The sequence below is a fragment of the Equus caballus genome, chromosome 6 (assembly GCF_041296265.1).
Source record: "Equus caballus isolate H_3958 breed thoroughbred chromosome 6, TB-T2T, whole genome shotgun sequence".
Lineage (NCBI taxonomy): Eukaryota > Metazoa > Chordata > Mammalia > Perissodactyla > Equidae > Equus > Equus caballus.
In genome coordinates this window covers 75,132,710-75,158,426 of record NC_091689.1, presented here as the reverse complement: position 1 = coordinate 75,158,426, position 25,717 = coordinate 75,132,710, and the positions used below count along the sequence as shown (strand labels likewise).

Sequence of the window (25,717 nt, the reverse complement as noted above, 5' to 3'; positions counted from 1 at the left end):
TATCCTTTCAGTGGATATTTGGGGTGATTCCAGCATTTTTCTATTGTGAACTTTGCTCTAAGAGCTAGGGTATATTCTTATGATTAGAATTGCTGTCATTTGAATGTGGCAATGTTCAACTTCAAAGATATACCAAATTATTTTCTAAAGTGGTTGTACCAATTTACACCTTTATTAATAGTATATAAGCCTTCCTTTTGATTATATCCTTACCAGTGCAAGGTATCTTCAGGTTTCTCATTTTTGCCCATCTAAATGTAGTATTTTCATTATAGTAATAATTTTCTGTTCCCTGATTACTAATGAGTTTGAACAACTTTTCATATATTTGCTGGCCATTTGTATTTCCTTTTCTGTGAGGAATGAGAGAAATGAAAAACATTGCCTATTTTTCTGCTGTGGTATTTGTCATTTTCTTACTGCTTTTAAAGTATTCTTTATAACTCCTTGATACCAAACCCTTTTTGGTTAATATGTATTGCAAATATCTTCTAATAATTTGTTGCTTAGTTTTAATTTTTTATATATGTGAAAATGCATAGGAAAATGTAGCTGAATTTATAAACCTCGTCTTTTAGTGTCAGCAATTTTGTATCTTGTTTAAGAAACCCTTCTGTAGCTCAAAGGCTAAACATATTTTCCTGTTTTCTTGTATTAAAAATTTGTCATTTCATATTCAAATCTCTAAACCATTTGGGATAATTTTTTTGATATGGTGTCAGATAGGGATCTGTTTTTTTAGATCCTTTTCTATTCAGATAACCAGTTTCCTCAGACCATGCATTGAATAGTTCACCCCCTTTCCTTAGAATCTGCAGTGTCATATGTAAAACAACATGCACTTGAGTCTGAAAATCGTCCCTTCATTCCACTAGTCAATACTTTTTATTTAATCTGTGTGCCAATTCCACACTATTAATTTTTATAATCCTATAGTAAATCATAATAATATAACTCCACTTTGTTTCCTTCAAAAGTATTTTGGCTATTTTTGGACCTTTGTTCTTCCATAAAAATTTTAGAACCAGCATGTCAAGTTATTATAAAACAATTATCTATTCATTTATGTAGGTCTTTTTAGATGTCTTTCAATAATATATATTTTCTTTCAAGCCAGTCATGTACAACTTTTGTTGGACTTCTGTTTTTTATTAGTGTACATAGCATATGATGCTAGTTAATAGAAATGCAATAGATTATTTGGTTTATTGATTTTTAAATCCAGCCAGAGTGAAATAACCTTTCTCTTATCGTATTTGTCTAATTTTGATACCAAGGTTTTATTTACCTTATGGCATGGGTTGGAGTATATTATATCTTTTCCCATTCTCTGGAAGATTTTATACTATTTGGGATGATCTATATCTTGAAAGCCTGGGAGATTCCACCTAGAGAACCATCTGGGTTTCATTTGTGGAAATGACTTCTTTGTGGGAAGATTTTTAACTGTTTTAAAAAGTTTCTCCAATAGTCTGTAAACAGACTATTGTTTTTATCTTCTTGAATGTACTTAAAGTTATTTTTATCTAGCTATTTTACCATTTATTTTAGTAGTAAAATTTATTAGCTTAGGTTATTTTCGTGGCATTTTTTTAAACTCTTCTGTCTATAGCTATAGTTATGCCCATTTTACTTCTGATATTTATTTGCACTTCTTTTTTAATAGATCAATTTCTCTGGAATATTGACTATTGCATTTTGTCTTTTCAAAGAATTAATGATTGACTTTTGTCTCTTGTTTTTATTTCATTAATTTTTGCTTAACCTGATCTTCTAGATTTTTTTCAATTAATCCTGCTGTTCTAATTGTAATATAAGTTGACTGCTTAGCTGATTAACATCCAGGGTTTCTTCTTTTCTAATTTTAGTATTTAAGACTATCAGTTTACTTCAAGGTGTCATTTTTGTTGTCCCACAAGTTTTTATGGGTATTTTACATCATTTAAAATTATAAAAAATTCTAAATATGTGTAAATTGCCTCGTGTTTTCTTTGTTGACATGAATTATTTAGAAATGCCTTTAAATATTTCTAAATCTGTGTAGACTGTTTTGTTTATTGAATTTTAATTTCATTGCAGTTGGCGAACATGATCTATATGATAACATTCTTTGAAATCTTTTGATATTACCTTTATGGTCTATTATGTGGTTGATTAAAAAGAATATATATTCTCTAACGTAGTACAGAGAATTCTCTATATATGTCTGTTAAATCAAACTTGCTAATTGTGCTCAAATTAACTATATCTACTGTTAGGTTACTAATTTGAAACATGAGTATATATCTGTTACTCCATATAGTATTGCAATTTTTCATTTCATTTATCTTAAGGCTAACTTATTAGGTACATAAAAATTTGAATTGAACCTTTTACAATTGTGTGGTGACTCTCTTTGTCTCTAGTAATGTTTTTTAAAGAAAAAAAGTCAGTGTAGTTTTATTTAAACTATATTATGTCTGATAATACTATAGCTACCCCAACTTTCTCTTGTTTAGTATTTGCTGGATATATTTTTTCCTACAGTTTTCTAGTGCCCTTTTACTTCAGATGTTTCTCTTGGAATCAGCATAAAATTGAATTTTTAAAATAACTATAATAATCTCTGTTTAGTTGGCAAAATTAGTCCATTACATTTATTGTGATTCCTGTTACATATTCACTTATATATACCATATTGCTTTTGTTTTCTGTTTATCTCATTTTATACTGTGCTTCCCTTTCCCCCTTTCCTTGGCCTTTCTCTGGGTTAAGTTTTTAAATTAGTTTTCTTATTCCACTTTTCCCTTTGCAGGTTGAAAATTATATATACTCGTATTTTGAGGTTACTCTGGCTTTTTACTAGCATAATTAACTTTGTCTACAGCCCTCTCTTAAACAAACAGTATCTTAGATTACTTAAACTTCGTTCAACTTCCTCCTAACTTACGTGGTATTGTTGTCCACTATTTTATTTCTATTATTTTGTAAACCCTTGCATATTAGAGGATAATGCTTTGTATTCAATATTTGTTTAATTTTGTGCCCATGTTTATAAATTTTCCCAACTGCTTCTTACATCTCACACCTTCCTTTTGAGGTTATTTTCCTTTTTTTCCCCCTGAATTATATCCTTTAGAAGTTCTTTTAGTGAAGACGTATTAATGAAAAATTTTCTATTTTAGTTTTCCTGGAAATGTCTTTAATTTACCCATATTTCTGGGTAGCAATTCTGGATTCACATTTATTTTCTCGCAGTATTTTGAATATATTATTGTGTTGTCTTCCAGCAGTTGCTATTGAGAAATCTGTAGTCTGTTTACTTGTAGATTCTTTGGTGATCTGTCTTTTATTCTAGCTACTTGTAAGATCCTGTCTTTGTCTTTGATATAATGCTATTTCATTAAAATTGTGTCTGAACATAGATTTCTTTTTATTTATCCTGCTTGGGATACGTTGTGATTAAAATTCCCATCCTCTTTTTTTCACCCCCAAATTTGCCCTGATATTCTATTTGTTCTTTCCTGTGGGACCCTGATTATATTTGTATTGGGTCTTCTCATTCTGTTCTCCATGCTTTCATTTCTTTTTCTCTTCACGCCTCATTCAAGCAGGTCTAACATGAGTTTTACTGTTTTTGTCTTGGCTCTAATTTGATATTTCACTTACCCCCTGAATTTTCCATTTAAATACATGTTTTTCAGTTTAAGAGGTCCTAGTTAGGTCTTATTCAAAATCTTCCTTTTGTTTACATTCTTTTTATATTTGCTCATATTTGTAATTGCCTTTCATGTCTACTTAAACATTTTATATTGAGTAATTTTATATGTGTCTCTGACAACTCTCGCATCTGAAATACTTGATAGCCAAATATGCGGTTTCTGCTGGTTTCACACGGACTTGTTTGTTTGTGTGTTTGGTGATCATTGTGAACTCCTATTTACTTGATCCTAATCCATGAGATTGGAGAATGGGCTGCTTAAAAAGTGTGTGTTTCCTCCAGAAGGCATTTTCAGTTTTTCCTGTAACCTTAAGAATGTTACTAACCACGGTCCCTAACTTAACGTGGAAAACTCAGCATCAGATCCTCTACTTCGAAGCTTCCCATAGCAAGCTCTTAGTCTCTGAATCATATTGCTTATATCAGTATTTGCCCTCAAAGTAGCTTCCATCCTTACTATTCATTGCTTGCTATTCATTACTGTTCATTACCACTTAGGACTTAGCTCAGGGTATAAATATGTGTGTGTGTGTATGTATGTGTACATGCATGTATATGAAGACGGTGGGGAGAGAATATGTGTGTTCGGTTTTAAAGGTGGGGACTTGATAGTTGTTGTAAACCATGAGAGCTCAGTATTTATTAAAAAGCAGTATTTATTAAAGATCTAGTTTCTTTGCTTTGGAAGGACCCTTTAGAAACTCTAATCTTGCAAACTTGTGGAAATAGATGGCTGCTCCTTTAATTTTTGCAACAGACCTGTTCTCCTCTCCCTGAAAACTATTCTCTGGCTTTGTTAGGTATATTTTATGAGTAAATCATCCATCAAGAATCCATTAAGGGCCGGCCCTGTGGCCGAGTGGTTGAGTTCCCCCGCTCCGTTTCGGCAGCCCAGGGTTTCTCTGGTTCCAATCCTGGGCGGGGACATGGCACCGCTTGTGAGGCCACGTTGAGGCAGCGTCCCACATGCCACAACTAGAAGGACCCACAACTAAAATATACAACTACGTACTGGGGGAATTTGGGAAGAAAAAGCAGAAAAAAAAATAAAGAAGATTGGCAACAGTTGTTAGCTCAGGTGCCAATCTTTAGGGAAAAAAGAATCCATTGAATATACTTTTTCTTACATTATTGATGCCCTGTTGTCGCATCTTTATACTAAAAGTTAAGTATGAATATACCTGCCGTTTCTTACTAATTTTTTAATGATTCATTACTAGGTGTTCTGCACTATTCACGTAGAAGTGGGTGTCTCCTAGTACCCAGTCATTTTTTGTAGTTTTCAGCTATTCCTATGCATAGCGTCCCTGTGTAAATCATAGTGACATTTAGAAACAGACTATTAACATGAAAACATTCTTTTTATCCTTTGTTAATTCAAGGGTAATGATCACAATAGTTGAGATATGAGTGCTTACTGTGTATCATACGCTCTATTAAGGTTTTACGTGATTTAACTCATTTAATCTTCACAACGAACCTATGAATTTAGAGATGAGGATAATTTGCCCAAGGCTACATACCTTATATTAACACAAGTATTAGTGTTTTATTTCCTCATCTAAAATATGTGGAAAAATAAGAAATTAGCATAGTTATTAATGACAAACACAAAATGTTGGTAATAATTACTAGGTTTCCTGCTATATCTCCTTTGCAAGTATTGTTGTCTCAGTCTCTGAGCATGTTTTGCAAAGTATGTTGAGAATGGTTTTCATTCTTCAAAATGGCTAGATTGGGTGCAGCTTCTTGCACTTCCAAATACAAGGAATCGGTATGAAATTTAGGCCCATGCTACTTTCTTCCATTTCTGTCCTCTTTTATAGAACCCAGGATCAGCCTGAGTGAACCTAGGCACAAGCCATCAACTAGCTGCTTGGTACCATAATGCTATACATTCACTTCAAATTTGGTTGGTTTTGCCTATTTATGGGAATATTTCAGCTAGGTCTCTAACCGTATGCAATGCGTATTTTTACAGATCTTTTATGTGACTTAAAAGGTTCAGTTTAGAATATATCCACCTTTAGCACAACCAGAAGGACCTACAACTAGAATATACAACTATGTACTGGGGGGCTTTGGGGAGAAGAAGAAGAAGGGGAAAAAGGAAAATAGGCAAAAGATGTTAGTTCAGGTATCAATCTTTAAAAACAAAAAAAGAATATATCCATCTTTAAGCATGAAATATAAAGTTTGGGTGGTAATGGAGTTAGTATTGTGCTCCAAATATCTACACAGCCCTGAGAATGAATGTATTGGAATTGAGCCATTAGACAAATTGAAAATACTAATGAAGGCATGGGAACAGCAGGATATTCGTGAGAAAGTCTGTCCAGTTTTAACTTATTCTGACAAAGGAGGAGAAGCAAAATTGACTAAAAAAAATTGCACATACAAGTATGAATTTTATAATCTTAAGGAAAACAGTAATTCTCTCCTACTTTCAACAGAGGACTTTTAAATAAAGAATATATTTCTTTTTCTTTCTTGCCTTTGGTCTTGATTTTAACTAAGGAAAAGTTCTTTTTGGGGGCACTTTGCCCAAGGAAGGGCTTCTGGCAGTGTGTCAGAAAGAAGCAAAATCTTTTCTTTTTGTTAAAAAAAAAAAAACAGAATTGGCAAATCAACTTGTTAGTCTGAGTTTTTCCAGCATTTTTAGATTCCTCAGTTTAACTTCATTTTTTTTTAAAGCACAACAAAAACATTCTATTTATTAGGAAATCTACCTTAAATACTAGGAAAATGTCCTTTTTTATAACTTGTGAATAAAAGAATAATCAGAGAGAGCTAAATCACAGTAGCTAATATCTTTGCTTATATTAATCTCTTTCTAAATGTAGAAACTTTAAAGTAATAAACTGGTTATTTTGCATGTGAAAATTCTTTTATGAAAGGAATCATGATAGGAAAACAGATAAATTTACAAGCAAATATTGAAGCAAGCAAAAACCATGGTATTTTGTGACATTAAAAAGTAAATAAATGAAATGTGAACTTGGTTGATGATTGAATATGGATTGTAATGGACATTTATTTTGAATTTTTTCCTTTTTTTTTTTGAGCTAACATCTATTGCCAATCTTCCTCTTTTTGCTTGAGGAAGATTGTTGTTGAGCTAACATCTGTGCCAATCTTCCTCTACTTTGTATGCGGGACACTGCCACAGCATGGCTTGATGAGGAGTGTGTAGGTCTGTGCCTGGGATCTGAACCCACAAACCCCGGGCCACTGAAGCAGAGTGTGTGAACTTAATCACTATACCACTGGGCCAGCCGCTTTCTTATTCTATTTTTAAAGGACTCGATCAACTAATTATTGTTGTCTTTGGTGTCCAGCCAGTCCATGCTATCTTCATCTTCCAGCAGCCTGTTCAAGTGGCATGTTATTCATTATTTAAGAATGAATAGATCTTAATGTACGATACATTTTTTGTTGCTGAAATACTTATCAAATTATTAAGTGTTTGCAATAATTCTATCATAATCATTTTCTGTTTAACATATATTAAATGCCAAGGACTATTCTAAGCACTTAACATCTTTTTACTCATTTAATTATCATATAATTGAATAATTGTATGCTACCTCAAAACTTTAAAAAAAAAAAGCAAATTCAGACTTATAATGTTCTGTACTATTTATTAGTTTTTCTATTACCAATTTAAAATTTCATTGGGTTTCCTACTATTCAACACTAATGTGGCCCAAAACTTCATCCTTCTAGTAACTAATATTCTTTTCCTTTTCCTATGTTTTAAAAATTGTTTGCTCACTCCATAGATCTGGATTATTTTCTCTAGTAAAAGAATCTAAGAATTTACCAAAAGATTTTAACTGCCGACAAATCATTCTGTTCTTTATTCCCCACCTTATAGAACATTTATGCAATATTAACAGCCAATGTTGCATTCATTTCTAAGTTGTAATGCCAATGGTAAATGCTTTACAATTTAGTTCTTTCTGACTTGGTATTATTTACCACTTTGGTGAAATACGAACATGACATTTTTCAGGTTTAGCAGAATTAGGTACCCTGTGTGACCCTTTGCGGAGCTGCTCCATTAGTGAAGAAAATGGGCTCAGTGCTGCCTTTACCATAGCCCACGAGCTTGGGCACGTGTAAGTACCTTCTGTCACCTCAGTAAAGTGCCTTCATTTATCATTGCACAGGATGCCTAAAATTCCACCTTCAGTTGAGTAATTAGCACCTTTATTTCTTTATAAAATATTATTAGTGTAATTTTCACCCCTGAAATGCTAACTCTGGCTCTTTTGTGATCTATGTCAGGTCAGACAGGCTGCACAGATCAACAGACTAAGCAAAGAACTAGAACTTGGGAATTCTTTTATTTCATTTACTGTTTGGATTACATGACAAGCACTTCTGGCCTCTATCCCTTGTTATCCTAAACATGACCAGGTACTGTCCTCTACCATCTGATGGGAGGGCCTGCAGGGGCTCTTGGTTCTGGGGAACTCCCCAAAACATTTGTAATACCAACTCATTTCTGGCTTTTATATATAGCTCAGAGCTCCAGCAGAGGATGTGGCCTGTAGGAATTTCTTAATCACTGAAAGATTTTTTAAAAGGTTTTCCCCCCAGCCCCAGAGTTTTTTGTAAAAATGTGGGATTCTCCTATCTGTTCCTGCATTATTAGATATTCTACTGGGGTTCTATGCTGTAAGAATGGAGGCCGCGATTTCCCGTGATGCTCTCAGAGCTCCCATGGAAAGCCAGAAACCCCTACAAACTCATCCTCTGAAAAATGATTCCAAATGTCCCCAGCACTCCTGGGATTTCTTGGTTATCTGCTGATAAAGAATTGAGGCTAGAGGTAGCTCTCTTAGTTTGACTCCATTTTCTTTTCCTGGTCATGCCTTGACATCATTATTCGGCTGGAATAATTTGAAGTGGAGATCATTTTTATTGAACTAGTGGCTCTTCAGTTCCCTTTTAGCATGCTTGTGTCTCATGATCATCAGCCAGATGTACAGTCAGATTGTTTATTGAAGTGGGGGATGGGATCAGAGCATACCTGGAGGCAATAGATGGGTTGCAGCAAGGTCTGAAAAGCACGATTTGCTGGTTTCCAAGGCTGTTATCTGATAGAAGACTGTTCTCGGAGAGGGTACCATCTTAGACATTTATTTTGTTTCTGAGAAATTTTATAGTTGTCTTTAGAATATGGGTAAGTAGTTTAATTAAAAGGCTGATTTAACTACAAATTTCAGCACACAAGTACCTCAAGCAGGTGGTTTTAATGTTCCTTCTAAATGTGAATTTATACTTGGGTCCTCAAAAGAACGTGTCGGATCTGTTGCTGACCAGCTACTTATTTAATATCATTGCTCTCGTTGTGACGATTTGGTTGCCCTTTAGGTTTGTTTTTATTATTCTAGTTTTATCGAGCATGACTTACTGATTATAGACTAGAAATAGTACTTAGGCTGTTTGATGTAAAATAGATGGATATTATAGAATGGTATGGAGTTAGGGATTAGACAAGTCCGTTTGATACTCTAGCAATAGTCAATGGTCTAGAGTTTCGTGTGGTCTCGCCTTTATCTAACCTTTCCACACATATCTTCTAGGATATGCATGTTGAAAACTGCAGGTGTTTTTATGTGAATGCTATGTCCATATTGTGATGAGATGAGCCAGAATCCAAATGTTTTGTTTAGATTCAGGTACCAAATCAACAGACGAGGCTACTGAGCAAAGTTATATAGTCTAGTGTTTCTCAGAGATCATGTGCTTCTAAACATGAAGGTAACCCTAGTTTTATAGTGCTTTATGGAGAGATCAAGGGTACACATTCTGATGTCATCAAATTTATCTGCATTTTACAATATAGTGCAGTGTAAAAGATCTGTTACTAATGTTGTATATATATTTTAGTATTCTTAAGTGTTCATTTTTATTTTTAGATTTAATGTTCCACATGATGATAGTTTTAAATGTAAGGAAACTGGAATTAAACATCAATATCATGTAATGGCTCCAACTTTAAATTACCACACAAGTCCTTGGACCTGGTCAAAATGCAGTCAGAAATATATCACTGAATTCCTAGAGTAAGTCAGATTTTATGTTCCTTTAGTTAAATAATTGAACATTTATTAGTTTATAAAATTTGAAATTTCTATGTTCTTTTAACGTGGTTCAATTTCTGTCTAATTTTTCATTGTTTAAATTTAAGCTTTACTGTACAAATGGATATTTAAAAACAAGAAAAGAGTAAAAGAGTTACATTATTTAATTCCAAAAAAAAAAAAAATTGGAGGGGGGCGCTGGTATTTCAGACATAGCTATTGTTTTCTTTTATTTGGGCTCTCTATTATAATGAAAACTCCTTTTTAGGGGATACTTATGTGGGAATTACAGCTCCCTTGTATGCATTTGAATTTTTTCAGAAGCTACCAGTTAATATTTTGAGAGGAGTTTGAGTGGCTCAAGTTTGAGGTGCTCTCGAAGCTAAAGGGAATAGCTGAAGTCAAACTATGAATATTGCAAATAGCTTCTAAAGCCACAGGGATCCGGAGTCTCTGGGTTAACATATTCTTTTAGAGGCTCTTCCTGGCTCTGAAGAGAGGTGGCGGATCCAGGTTTTTCTCACCTTGTCTCTCCATCTCCTATCAGGTTTCTCTACTTCCCAACTTTTATCCAAGTGATGTTTCTATTATAGTTACTGAAACTTGTGCAAAAGGCAAGGCCAAGCTCTTTCCAGGGATCTTTTTTGTATTAATGCAATACTGTTTCATTTCTTCTACTACGCATTCTCATCACACATGCATGCAGTTTCTAGTCCCCTCTCTTTATGAGAACTATGGGAATAAATGAAACCATGCTTTGGAATATATGTTCATAATATATCCCATAATTATAATCAACAGCGATTGTTTACCCTTGTATGGGGACTTTATTTAAAAGCACAACACAAAATTGCTTATCTTTACGTGATTACATGTAGCTTTGTTGAAGAGCTAACCGTGCTATTGATTGGCAATGCCAGTGGGTGTGCTTTCTTTTGGAAAGGAGTAATATTAAGATTCTCTCCAACAGGAATTTTAAAGGTTACATGTTCATTTTTTTGACAGAATTTATTATATCCTTCTAGCCACTAAAAATTTCCAAAACAATATTTCTTTTAATTATTGCAATGGAACAAATTATTGCTTTTAATCCAACTGGAATGGCATTTTCACAGAGTTTTCTGTAGGCTAGATATTACATGACAAACTAGGAGTAACAAATATACATTTCCCCTGCTATTTACCACTTTTATAATGCCTTTAAATATAGTATGTCATGTACTCTAATAGAAACTTGCAAGGTAGATATTACCACTCTCAATTTTCAGATGAGGAGACTGAGGGTCAAGGAGATAACTAACTTGTCCACAGCCATGCATGCTGTGGAACCAGACTGCAGACTCCCAAGGCTGGCATTCTTGACTCTGTATTATAATTCCTTCTGAAAAAACCTCTTTGAAGTGGAGACAGCATAACACTTTTTGAAATTCATTTGTTTTGTTGTCATTTAGAACTGTAAATGTATTTTCTCAAATGATTTGAAAATTTATTTTTATTTTTACATTTTGGCAATTTGGGCGTTAGATACAAGGTATTACTATTGGATAGCAAAGTAGACCAAAAGTGTAGTGTGATCAAAAAATGAATGTATGTTTCATAACCTATGTTCTGATGAATATATGTTCGTCTTTCTTTTTAAAAATGGTACCTTTAAGGCAGTTCTGGGCATCAAATGAGAACAAACATACAAAAAATCCTTTGTGAACTGTGAGGTTTTCTTACTGACTTTGATATGAGTTGGTTATTAAACTGTGAACAAATACCGATATTCTCCTTGAAAGTGCAGAACAACAGAAAATATAATAAAGCATTTTATCCTGAAATGCATCCATGTGTGTTCACAATATTTTATTTTCTGTCATCGGTACAGTACTGGTCATGGGGAATGTCTCCTTGACAAACCAAATGGAAGGATATATGATCTGTCTTCACAACTTCCTGGATTAATGTACGATGTAAACAAGCAATGTGAACTTATGTTCGGTCCTGGGTCACAAGTGTGTCCCTATTTGGTAAGAAAAATTCTGTCCTTTTATTTGAAAACTACCATAACGTTGTAGTTAGAATATATTTCCGGATATCCATTTATTCTCTTGGACAGAAGGTGAACTAGACATATCTTAAACATTTTTAAGACTTAGAAAAATTTGGTCAGAAAGGGGTTAAAAAAGGGAAACTGAAATTAAGTACTTATATGCCAGGTACTGCGTTAGGCACTTAAAAATGATCCTTGTTAACTCTCACAAAATCTTATGAAATATTTCCATTTGGAAAACACAGCCACAGATAAGTTATTGAAAATTAAAAGCATTCAAATACTTATTTTCAAATGATATTATTTTGGAGGTGGGGGAGAAAATATACGTATTTGATAATGAGTTGTATTAAAGGACTCAGGAATCTAATAGACTACTGTTTTTTGTGGGTTTTTTTTGAGGAAGATTAGCCCTGAGCTAACTGTTGCCAATCCTCCTCTTTTTGCTGAGGAAGACTGGCCCTGAGCTAACATCCATGCCCATCTTCCTCTGCTTTATATGTGGGACGCCTACCACAGCATGGCGTGCCAAGTGGTGTCATGTCCGTACCCGGGATCTGAACCTGCGAACCCCGGGCCGCCGAAGCAGAACATGCGCACTTAACCGCTGCGCCACCAGGCTAGCCCCTAGAGTACATTTTAATTTACACAAATTTGAATCCAAAGGAATGAAATTTGGGGCTTATTGTTTAGTTTTCATTAAGCTATTGCTTTATAATTTAGAAGATTTTTCATAGGTTAGATATGTTAAATTTCTGCTGAAATAGCTGATTTAACACTTTTACTGGATTTGTAATCATGATTTTGTCTTATTTTGGATTACATTTAGGATTTAGTTTGAATAAATGTCACTCCTTTGGTGAATCGTGCCTTACTTTTCCAAGAATAGTGGTCATTCCATTTTCTTCGTTCCTGTACAAACCTTTGCCAAATTGCCAGATTGTGAGGCTCACTGGACCAGGAGTGCAGCCTTATTCATTTAAATAAAGATATAGCCCCAGTGTTCAGTTCAGGATCTGCCACATAATAGGTCCTTTAAAATCAATGCTTATTGAATGTTGAATTAATGAATGAAAGTTACTTAACAGTGAGCACAGGGACATACAAAGCATATTCCACACAGTGAATATTGTTCCTAAAATCTTAAGTTTATAATCATTAATTTTATAAGCCTGTAAACATCCACTATGGAGATGGGAAGATTTACCTTAATTTTTTGTTATAAAAGATGCATTTCTTTCTTAGCTGATTTAGATACCAAATAAACTTTGAATTTAAATTCAGAAAAAGAAAGGAATTGTCTTGGGTATAGCTCCTGTGAGCCTTTATGGATTTTTGTTTCTTGTGATAACTTTAGAACTCTTTGTTCAAAAGTTCAAAGTATGCATTATATTCACAAACTAGGAAACCAGTATACATTATACAGTATTTCTATGCACATTATTCATACATTCCACTGTCGGATCAAAAGGAGCTTTTGGAAACTCCTTGTGCATAACATTTAACAACAAAAAGTCCTTTAGAAAAATGTCTTGCAAAGAGAAAAAAATGTCTCACATAATTTTGAATATTTCCATCCCAGTTCCTTTCTCCCATTGTTCAACATAGCATGAAAATCTAAAATTTTTAAAAACTAAATGTTGCCATTTTATGTGTTTAGAAGAAAATCGATGAGTAGAGCTTACTTAGTAAAGATTTTTTTTACTGATTATTTCCAGCTCTGACCATGAAATCAGGAAATATATGGGATCAACTTATAAACCGATACATTATACTGAGTTGATCCAGTGGTTGTATTATTATTTTTACTCTTACTTGCCTGCTTTTTGTTACTCTGCAGAAACAATGCAGGCGTCTGTGGTGCACGAGTGCAGAAGGAGTTCACAAGGGCTGTCGCACTCAACACATGCCACTGGCAGATGGAACAAACTGTGGTCCTGGGATGGTAGGTTTTCCCAAAGGGTGAGTCTTGTGTCAAGAGATTATCCAAGGATGTGATTGCTCTGCATTCCAGCCCTCTTCATTATTCGCTGTCAACTTTTGTTCTGCTGGTTGAATGTTAATGTTTTTGCCATGTTTGTTTGATATAGTACATTAAGTGAATTAAATTTTTAATTTCGCCATTTTTTTCAAGATCTAGCAGATGAATATTAAAGTTACACATAGTTATATAAATAATTACATGGATATATAGTTATTTAAGTGTATTATAGTCTTGCCATTAAAAATGAGTATATAGACTGAACTCCCCAATCAAAAGACACAGAGTGGCAGGATGGATCAAAGAACAAGATCCAACAATATGCTGCCTCCAGGAAACACACCTCAGCCCCAAAGACAAACAGACTCAGAGTGAAGGGATGGAGAACAATACTCCAAGCTAATAATGAACAAAAGAAAGCAGGTGTCGCTATACTAATATCAGACAAGGTAGATTTCAAAGCAAAACAGATAAAGAAAGATAAAGAGGGACAGTATATAATGATAAAAGGGACTCTCCACCAAGAAGACATAACACTTATAAATATATACGCACCCAACACAGGAGCACCAAAATTTGTAAAGCAACTCTTAATAGAACTAAAAGAAGACATCAACAACAATACAATAATAGTAGGGGACCTCAACACACCATTAACACCAATGGACAGAACATCCAGACAGAAAATCAACAAGGAAATAATAGAATTAAATGAAAAATTAGACCAGATGGACTTAATAGATATATATAGAACACTTCATCCAAAAACAGCAGGTTACACATTCTTCTCAAGTGCACATGGAACATTCTCAAGGATTGACCATATTTTGGGAACCAAAGCAAACATCAATAAATACAAGAGAGTTGAAATAATATCAAGCATCTTTTCTGATCATAATGCTATTAAACTAGAAATCAACTACAAGAAAAAAGCAGAGAAAGGTACAAAAATGTGGAGACTAAACAACACGCTTCTCAACAAACAATGGATCATTGGAGAAATTAAAGAAGAAATCAAATTTTATCTGGAGACTAATGAAAATGAGAACACGACATACCAAAACATTTGGGATGCAGCAAAAGCAGTCCTAAGAGGGAAATTCATCGCAATACAGGCCCACCTCACTAAACAAGAAAAAGCTCACATAAGCAACCTCAAACGACACCTAACAGAACTAGAAAAAGAAGAACAAACAAAGCCCAGAGTCAGTAGAAGGAGGGAAATAATAAAAATAAGAGCAGAAATAAACGATATTGAAACAAAAAAGGCAATAGAAAGGATCAATGAAACAAAGAGTTGGTTCTTCGAAAGAATCAACAAAATTGACAAACCCCTAGCCAGACTCACCAAGAAAAGAAGAGAGAAATCGCAAATTAATAAAAAATGAGTATATAGACATAAAGGTCCTTATGTTTCAGCCAACCCCCCAAATTCAAGGATGTTACCATTGTATACATTTTATCCCATAAAATTCAGTTAAGTATAACAAAGTTTTAAGTGGCTTCTTCAGATCTTTATTGGTTCTAAACCTATTAAAATACGTTATACCCCTAAAATAAACTGCCTACCAACCTACATCTTTACCATTCTAACATCCGTCACGAACTTACCTAAATCTGCCAACAGGATGTTGAGTGATAGGGCTCACCATGGTAATGAAACGTGCTGTGTGTGAGGATGAGGTCGATTGTACTTGGTGCTCTAGGATGAGGCCAAGTTCTGTTGGCCTTAGTGGCCAGTGTGTCTGCGTTGAATATGTTTTAGTCTGTTAGCCTCCTCTGAGCTAGCTCAGTGCAAAAGAAACACTTCCTTGGCAATGGATTGACTAGTGCGGCCTCTGTTGTTAACTTCACATTAGGTAGGAGTAAAAACTTCTTAAAATTAAGGTCAGGTCACTAGCTGAACTTGTGTCTTTACCTCCCATTGCTTCATTGAAATGTTTGTACCAGCTCTTGCCCTTTTCTGGAATCACTTTTCCATCTAAAGCCACGTGGTTTCCATGAGTGTTGCTCACATCACAAGTGAATTGATTATTAAAGTTTTATTTGGAACTTCAGCAGTTTTTGCTGTAGCTGAAGTACTCATTGAAATGGTTTAGCATTCAGATTACTTTATTTTAGGATCAAATTCTAGGGGACTTCAGTTCATAGCTTTAAGCTAGAACTGAATTCTAATATTTGAACTGTAATTTCTCTAAAATTTCTATTTTGAGGGTAAGAATTATTAAAAAGCCTTTATTTTTCTCACTTCTTGTGAGCAGTACTAGTAATTGACTTTTTGGGAGAGGAGTGGCATTTGTGATAGTTACTGATTATCTGAGAGTGAGCAGAGAAAAAACCTCTTTGAAGTTTGAATGCTGAACTTCTGATATTAGATAGAGGACTTGTTCCAAGATGCTCACCTGATTCCAATCTAGGATAGGACCCTAGTGGCCTTAGCAAGGTTTAAAGGTACTATATGCCATGGACTTTCAGGTTTCATTGCATGTGGCTAAAATAGTGGTTGACATATTTATAAATATCAAGAGATACTATTTATAACTAATTCATTGAGCAGTCTAAATCCAGTTCAGGCATAAAAATGATTTTTAAAAATTGAGATATAAGTAAAACGTACAGATCTTAAGTGTACAGTTTGATAGGTTTTAACAAATGTAGATGCACACATAGCCAGCAACCCTGTCAAGATTAGAACATTTCCATTGCCCCGGAAAGGTCACTCTTGCCTCTTTGTAGACAATTTCTCTTCTCTAGAAACAACTCCTGTTCTTGTTTCTATCTCCATAGATGAGTTCATCTGTTCTTGACTATAATGTAAGTTGAACTATGTAGTATACCCCTAATTGGGGGAGGGAGGATTGGGTCAAGCTTCTTCTGTTCAACATAGTTTTTGAGTTTCATCCATAGTATTGTGTGCATCAATACTTCATTCTTTAATGTTGTAGTATAATTCAGCTGTACAAATGCACCATAATTTGTTTATCTGTTCTCCTGTTGATGGACATTGGGGTCATTTCCAGTTTTCGGCTGTTAGGAATAAAGCTGCAATGAGCATTCCTGTACAAGTCTTCTTGTGGACATATGTTTGCATTTCTCTTGAGTAAATACCTTGAGTAGAATTTCTGGGTCATAGGGTATGTGTGTGTTTAACTTCCTAAGAAAGTACCAAACAATTTTCCGAAATATGTGTACCATTTTAAACTGCTCCAAGCATGTATGAAGGTTCCAGTTGCTCTGCAGTCCTTGCCAACTTTTGATATTGTTAATCTTTTAATAAAATCATAGCCATTCTGGTGGGTGTAACATGGAATCTCATTGTGGTTTTAATTTGCATTTCCCTGATTATTGTCAATGTTGAGCATCTTTTCAACTGCTTATTAACCATTTGAATATTTCCCCAATGAGATGGTAAGGTGGGCTTGGATTTACTGGAATTCAACATAAATGTGATGAGATGCTGAGACCTACTTTAAAGCCTGTGGAGATTAAAGAGTAGAGATGGCATCTGGGGTTTCAACATGTGGATCCTGATAGATATAAATTTCCTTTCTTTTTATTAATTGGAGATAATGAGCCCCTATGCATTAGCCATATTCAGTATTAAGTGGACCTTGTATTCAAGGGAAATCTTAAACAAATGTCCTACAATTTTGCCTTAACACTCTCCTTTAGTCCCTTTGTCTTGTGACTATCTTACATCTGAGACGTTATATGCTTTTAGTAGTAAGTCCACTTGCATGAAGACATGGTGAATGACATGGTGACAATGAGTTAATTTTACTACATGGTGAATAATATAACAGTCTATCTTTTTCATGCTCAGATCTCTCAGACATATATGTATATAGAGAGAATGCACAAGAGTGTGTGTGAGGATTATTTGAAATGTTTTTGGATGATTCCCATAAAATTTACGTGCACACAGTGCCACAGTGCATTCTATCAAGATTTTGTTTTTGTTCACTTCTAATGTGGATTTCTCATACTGAATGATTTGTTCTAATGGAGGGCACAAAGCATTTTTCCTGCTATTAAGCTTGGTTGTAGGATTCATTCATTCAACAAAGACATATCAAGGGCCTACTGTATGTCAGGCACTATTCTAGGTGTGTAGGATACATCAGCGAACAAAAGAGAAAAGCTGCTCATGGAGTTTACTTCTATGGGGAGGGTAGAAGATTACAAACAACTAACATAACAGTACTGTGACCAATAAGTGCCATGGGCAATAAAAAAAAGAGCAGAAAAAGGATTGGAAGTTTTCTGGTAGGAGAGAGCAGATTGTAGTTTAAAATATGATGATCAAGGTAGCAGATCTTATGGAAAGTTGCCACGAACTGTCTTAAGAGAAGTGAGAGAGTTAGCTATGAGAATATCTGGGGAAGTGAGTTCCAGGCAAAGGAAACAGCTGAGCTCCTATATCTGGAGTGTTCCTGATGCGTTCAAGGAAGGCATCGGGGCTGGAGGGGAGTGAAGAGAGAGATGTGTAGATGTAACTGGAGGAATATTATTTGGGGCCTTGGAGGCCATTGTGAGAACTTTACATTTACTCAAAGTGAAATCACTGAGGGTTTTGAGCAGAGGAATCACTTGATTTAATTTATTTAAAATTAAGTTATAAAAGGATCATCCTGACAACTGTTCAACCTAAACTGCAGGGGGCAAGAGTGGAAGCAGAGATTTACTGAAGGAGCTATTGCAATGGTAGAGGTGAGAGATGCTGGTCACTCAAACCAGAGGGGGAGCAGTGGAGGTGATGATTAAAAGTCAGCTTTTCTATGTTTTTGAAGGAAGTAGAACATTAGCTAATTATTAGATGTGCAATGTTAGAGGAGGAAGAGATCAAATGACTAGATTTTCGGCTGATTGAGTTAGCTCAGCTCACCAGGTTTTGCGGGGCAGGGCAGGAGTTTGGTTTTGGGTTTGCTGTGTTTGAAATGTCTGTTAGAAATGAGGAAGCAGCTGTATATACAGTCTAGAGTTCAGGAAAGAGATCTGGACTGGGAATGATTATTCATAGAGAAGAATAAATGACCAAGATTTGAGCCTGGGGCATTCCAACATGAAGGGGTCAGAAAGAAGAAGAAGAAACAGCAAAACAAACTGTGAAAGAGTAATCATTAGAGAAGAAAGAAAACCAAGAGTGTGTGGAGCTCTGGAAACCGAGAGGAAAAAAATAACTGTATGAAAGAAGAACGATTAGTTGTGTCACGTACTGCTAAGTCCAGGAAGACTGACTGCGAACTGGCCATTGTGGAGACCTACAGCTGAGCAGATTCAGGGAAGATGGGGCATAAAAGCCTGGCTGGGGTGGGGTTGTGAGAGCATAGGCAGAGAGAGTTAGGCAATGAGCATTTCTTTCAAGAAGAAACAGGACAGTCGCTGGTGAGGGAATTGAGATCTAAGAAAAGTTGTTTTTGTTTCTACAGTGGGAGAAACAAGAGTGTATTTCCATGTTAATGAGAATGATCTAGTTCTTCTCAAACTATCTCTAGTAAAGGACCAATCTTTTTTTAAAAAAAATCGAATCATTTATAAACTGGTACTTTTGTATAAAATGTAAAAATGATTGAGTAGGAAAATGAAATGAAAAAGACAAAGTATAAGCCAGATATTCCTATGGAAAACAAAATGGTGGTTCCTCAGAAAATTAAAAATGGAATTATCATATGACCCAGCAATACTGCTTCTGGGTACATATCCTAAAGAATTGAAAACAGGGTTTCAGAGATATTTGTACACCCAGGTTCATAGCAGCATTATTCACCATAGCCAAGAGGGGGAAACAACCCAAGTGTCCATCAGTGGATGAGGGAATAAACAAAATGTGGTAGATACATACACTGGAATATTATTCAGCCTTAAAGGAAGGGAGTTCTGACACATGCTACAACATGTCTGAACCTTATGCCGAGTGAAATAAGCCAGTTATAAAAAGACAAATGTATGATCTCAATTATATGAGATATCTAGAGTAGTCAAACTCAAAGAAACAGAAAGTAGAATGGTGATTGCCAGGGGCTGGGAGGAGGGGAGAATGGGGAGTTATTGTTTAATGGGTGTAGAGTTTCAATTTAGGCAAATGAAGAGTTCTGTAGATAGATGGTGGTGATGGTTGCATGACAATGTGAATGTACTTATTGCCACTGAACTGTACACTTAAAAATGGTTAAGGTGGTAAATTTTATGTGTATCTTGCCACAGTTGAAAATAAATATAAGCTTATTTTTAAATTATTAACTTTAATAAACAAAATTATCATCAATGTCTTGTAAAAGTTTCTGAATGCTTACTCTTAATTTCTACTCATCTCCTCACAGACTGACAGCAACTAGTCCATAGACCAGCATCAGTGCATGAAACACATTTTGATTAGTTTTCATGTAGTGGAGACCGGAACACTGGTGTAGGAGAGATGAGGGAATTGCTGGAGTGATGTTCTGAGTAGTGAGAAGGGGTAAGATTGAGTGCATAGGTGGAGGGATTGACTTTGGCTAGGATCCTGGATTTTTCATGTATAAAAATAAGGCTGTGTACTGGGCATAGATGCTGTTGGGTGGGTAGAAGGAGTGGAAGGAGAGTGTGGTAGATTCTTCTGTAAGGTTCCGTTTTCTTGATGAAAGTAAGAAACAGGGATCATTGAGACTTTGGATGAGATGGAATAGAAAGTCAGCTAAAAGAGTGAGGGTGTGATATCTTTGTGTGAAAAAACAGAAGCATGGATTTGTACTATATTAATCTAACATTTGCTTCTTTTTAAAAAATATTTATTTTGCTAAATTTTCCCCATATGCATAGGTCTTTCCTCCCACAGTGATACTCTAAATCTCAAAGCCAAGGAAAATTTCCTATTCTTCTTGCATTTTATAGATCTTGCAGTTACTAAATAGATTCTCAAGAGATATTCATAAAGTGTTATATGTAATCACATTTCTGAATTAATAACCTTTTGCTTTAAATCGTATACATTTTGTTGTTCTCTTGATCTTTATGCTTCTATTAGAATTTCTGCGATGTTCTGATTAGATAAACAGGAATCATTTCTTTTTGTGTTATTTTCATAGCATTGCCACCATGGGCTATGTGTAAACAAAGAAATGGAAACACGTCCTGTAGATGGCGAATGGGGACCATGGGGACCTTACAGTTCTTGTTCAAGAACATGTGGAGGTGGAATCAAAAGCACAACCAGACTCTGTAATCGCCCCGAGTATGTCTTTTTTATGTCACTGTAAATTAAGATTATCTCAAGGCACCAGACAATAAACATCAGTTTCATTCTCTTCTAAACTGGAGGTCAGTCTGTAAGTTTCTGACATTCAGAAAACTTCTGGAATACTTTAAGCCATATTACTTTATATCTTGGTAGATTCAGACCTTAGGGAAAAAAAAACAACCTAAATAGATTTTTTTAAGTCTTAGAATCTGAGTTGAGACAGACCCATTTACTTTTTTGTTTTCTGCTTTAGTGTAAACTTGAGAAATAGATATAATGACTGTAATATAATGGGATTTTTACATTTACTGTGTTTCTGTTGAAAGATCTGCCTCCTTTCAACTATTTTGGCTCTCCTGGACAAAATATATAGTTTCGTTACCACTTTTTTTGTTTTGTGTAATTTGACACATCATATTTTCTTTCTCGGCTTCTCATGTTATAGATGCATCAGTGTCTTTAGCTTGACTGATGCATTATTCCCCCTTATCCAACTATTTAAAAGAACTTAAAGGTTCCATAAAGATTTTTAAGTAATGTTTGTTATATATAAATTGGTAAGCAATCTGACACTTTTCATTTAAAGTCTATTAACAAGAATTTTTAATGCAGTAATGTGACATACTTCGAATAGAATGAGTTCATTTGAATTTTAAAAAAGCTAAATTATGCTAGAAGTCTTCATATTAAAAAATGCTAACAGAGGAGTTTTTGTTGTCCAGCATAAGTTGAAATAAAGAGATGGATGCATATAGATTGATACCATGAAACTCTTTAAGCTGAGTGATGAGTAGGATATAAATGACAAACACGCATATATATACATATATATATATTTTAATTTAACATATTATCTTCCTTTTGTTATCATCTTTGTCTCACTATCTGTCTTTTTTCCCCAGAGAATGAACAAACCCTTTTTTTTAAGTTTTAAAACAAATTCCCATCATTAGCTGATTCCTTTTTAGTTAAGTCATGAATAAGATATCATTTCTGCCCTCCAGGCCACAGTGTCCAACCTAAGATGGATGTTTTTACAGTTTATTAGCCATAAAATCGCTTAAAAACCATGTTACATTCTTCTGTTAAAAACAAAGTGTTAATGGGGCATCAGTGGTTTTCCCGATCCTGGAAAAGAATGGAGCAGTTTTAGAAGTGAATGGCAGAGATACTGTTGTACTGATGTGCTTTAAAATGTAATGAATTTGACTAGGCCGAGAAACGGAGGAAAGTACTGTGTGGGCCGCAGGATGAAATTTCGATCATGTAACACTGATTCATGTCCAAAAGGCAAGGAAGACTTTCGTGAGAAGCAGTGCTCAGATTTTGATGGTAAACATTTCAACATCAATGGTCTTTCCCCAAATGTGAGGTGGCTTCCAAAGTACAGCGGGAGTAAGTAATTAGAATATTTTTTTGATGTCAGACTTTTTTGAGACATAGGAACGCACAGCTGTATTATTGTGCACCCAAAATTTGACTGCTTCTTACAGTTGCCATGAAAGATCGCTGTAAACTCTATTGTCGGGTTGCCGGAACCACTAACTTCTACCAACTGAAGGATAGAGTTGCCGATGGTACTCCTTGTGGAACTGAAACGAATGACATCTGCGTTCAAGGCCTGTGTCGGGTAAGTAAACTTATTATATTTAAAGTGACTTTCAGAATGCTCTTCTTTTTCTTTAACCAAATATGACTTCTCTTACTTCAGAATACATTCTTGTGAATGCCAATACAGCGACCTTTGGTGATAATCACGCTGTCTATAGGAGCATCATGAGGAGACTTTGTTGCTAGGTGATTTTCTGTCATCAAAATAAGTTTACTGATTTTGTTTTGCCTATGGTACTCAAAATCGAGATGCGGGATGAGGTTAGCTTCCTGAAAAGATCGAAAATATTGGGACACCAGGGTCATAAAGTCATTTTGCTCCTTAAAATGTGACTTTCTGTGGAGATTGTTTTCCCCCTCTGTGTTAGAGGGGATGATATCCTCCCTTCCTCCCTCTTTCCATCCATGTGTCTTTTTGGGTACATTCAACAAACATTTACTGAGTCCCTAATATATGTCAGATGAAAGGATGGAACAGAGGACCAGCCTCTACAGATTTGTGGGGGAGATAGGCATGTACAGAATTAGAACACAGTGCTGTGGGGTTGTCTGCAAGGTGCCATAGGGATATTATGGGAAGAATGTCTTATTTTATGAGAAAGTGGGTAAAGGACTGAGAGAAAGCTCATGGAGGGTATGAGGCTTGAGCTAATTAAGAGTGAGTAGGTTTCAGAAAAGTGAGAAAGTAGGGGACCAAGGTTGGAGGTAGGGACCAGCTGATGGTTGTTAATATCCCCTTTTTTCTGAAGTCCTTGGAGATCCCTAGAGGGATTTGGAATTGAACAAGAGAGATGATTTGATTTGCGTATTAAAATCTTCAGAATGTACTGGGTTAGTAGAAGATTGGAGACAGGTGGGCCATTTAGTTGACTTCTAGGTGAGAGCAGATGAGAGCTTCAATTAAAACGCACACATTGCAGATGGTGATCTTAAAAATGGATGGTAGGTTTGATAACTAAGATGGTGAATGTTGTCAAAAGAATACAAATGTCATCTTATAAGCTGATTCCTTTGGTTAAGTGGACCAATTTCTTCTCTCTATAACCAAACACCTATTACCAGTTACCTAGGTGATAAAAGGCCTTGCACCCCAAGGGCTAATTAGATGTTCAAAGAAACTTAAAATAACTTACACATTGGAAATAGATTAAATACTAGAAAAAGGGTACTCAGTGGCCTGAAAAACTTGTTTTATCTAAATTAACAGCAGAAAGTCATATATAATGAAAAAAATAAGGCAATAGATGCATACTACCTTCAGAAAATATCTGGTTGAAATTTGCATTTTGGAAATATTTGCCTTGTGTATAAAATTCGTGACATTGATGAAATTTTCTTGTTTTTCGGATCGCTGAATTTAGAGTATTCCAAAGAACTAAAAGTTATTTCAACATATGCAGAGGACACCATCTGTATGGAGAGGAGCTGCACTGTTCTTTTAAAACCGTAGAACAAACCATATACTTTCACATTTATTTATTCATTCTTTTCATAAACACTGTTCATTATGCTAGATGTTAATTTTGGAAAACTAAATTGTTTCTTTCAAATGTACTTGGTTTATTCCCGGAGTTCTAAGGTCATGAGTTCAAAAAAAAAAAAAAATCATGAAAGACATCTTTTTGGAGTTATTTTAATGTATTACTTATATAATTATACTTTTTTTCCCTTTTGAATTACATTTCTTTAAAGAGTGGTTTTCAAATGGTAGGTATAGGAATCACTGTCAGTGTTTGTTATAATGTGAATTTCTAGGTTTTACCTCCAAGGATTTTAATTCAGAAAATCTGGGAATCTGCTTTTTTCAATGCCACCCCAAGTGATTTTGATGCAGGAGGTGTGTGGATGACCCTTTGGAAAACACTGCTTTGTCAACCACGTGACCAGATGTGTAAAAATATTGCTGTCCAACAAGATCCATAGATATTCTGAAAAAATCCTATTGTATCAAATCTATCAATTGAAAGGATATTTGTGAAAAGAACTTTGTAAAGTCCCATGCTTGCCATTAGTCATTTTGATTTGATTGATTGTCATTGATTGTATTTTGAAGCAAGCTGGCTGTGATCATGTGTTAAACTCCAAGGCCAAGAGAGACAGATGTGGAGTGTGTGGTGGGGATAACTCGTCATGCAGGATGATGGCAGGTGTCTTCAACAGTGCTCATTATGGTAAGCTGTGTGCTGGTTTCGAGTTTTCCCTTTTATTTGATATAATAGAGTATATAATGAAGGTATGATAGTTATGGTTTGTTATTGTTTTGTCTACTCTATACCCTTAGTTAAAAATGATTGTTAAACAAAAATTTCCTAAATATAAAAAATCTTATACCAGATGTATCCTTGAACTAATAAATTCAACTGCTTTAAGGCAAATCTGATTCTTAAAAATTTATTAGGTGCATTTATTAGAGTAAATCCAGTGATAATTGACAGTGATGTATGAATAGTCCCCCCAATTGATGAAGTGTTTTTACTGCTGTTCCTGTAATCTGTAATGTATATACTTATAATTTTTTCAGGAAACTTACTTTCAATTATTTTCATCACTTGAACCACGTTTTTTGGTATGGCCTGGCCTATCTGTTCTGTTTCTTACTGATGACATTGAAAATGATTGAAGGTGAAGGATGGAATCATTAATTTAAATGTTGATTTGGAATTAGTATTACATTTGATTTTCCAGGAAGTATCTGGATTACAGATATAATTGATATTTGGCTGTGATTTTAGTTTTCTTCAAAATTATGAGATAATAGATATTTTTCATTCTAAAATTTTCTAGGAAAACTTTATGGTAATAAAAACAGCCCTTTAAAACTTTCCTTGGAAATAAAAACATATTTTTTACAGTTTTATTGTTCAGCTTTAAATTGTGTTCACATGTGTTTGAACACAGTTAAGTTGATATGCATTGCTTTAATTAAAGCAGTATAATTTAAAACACAAAATTTGTGTTTTTATATATATGAAAAGTATAGTACATTTCATACTCTGGTGATGCTTATGCATCTTAGTTACTAGATGCTTTGACATATTATTTTTCTAGTTTTTATGATTTATTATTTCATGGGAGCCAT

At 34.8% G+C, this 25,717-nt stretch overlaps 1 protein-coding gene across 2 annotated transcripts in view; it reads left to right on the top strand.

Moving 5' to 3' along the window:
- ADAMTS20 (ADAM metallopeptidase with thrombospondin type 1 motif 20) overlaps positions 1-25,717 on the top strand; it is a 163,781-nt gene that overhangs the window by 52,184 nt on the left and 85,880 nt on the right. For both annotated transcript variants that reach the window (XM_023643400.2, XM_001488308.6), the window contains exons 8-15: positions 7,716-7,821; positions 9,631-9,777; positions 11,666-11,807; positions 13,671-13,775; positions 20,876-21,021; positions 22,241-22,422; positions 22,521-22,657; positions 24,692-24,809. In XM_023643400.2, the coding sequence (XP_023499168.1) occupies positions 7,716-7,821; positions 9,631-9,777; positions 11,666-11,807; positions 13,671-13,775; positions 20,876-21,021; positions 22,241-22,422; positions 22,521-22,657; positions 24,692-24,809 (1,083 nt within the window). The remainder of the gene's footprint in view (positions 1-7,715; positions 7,822-9,630; positions 9,778-11,665; positions 11,808-13,670; positions 13,776-20,875; positions 21,022-22,240; positions 22,423-22,520; positions 22,658-24,691; positions 24,810-25,717) is intronic.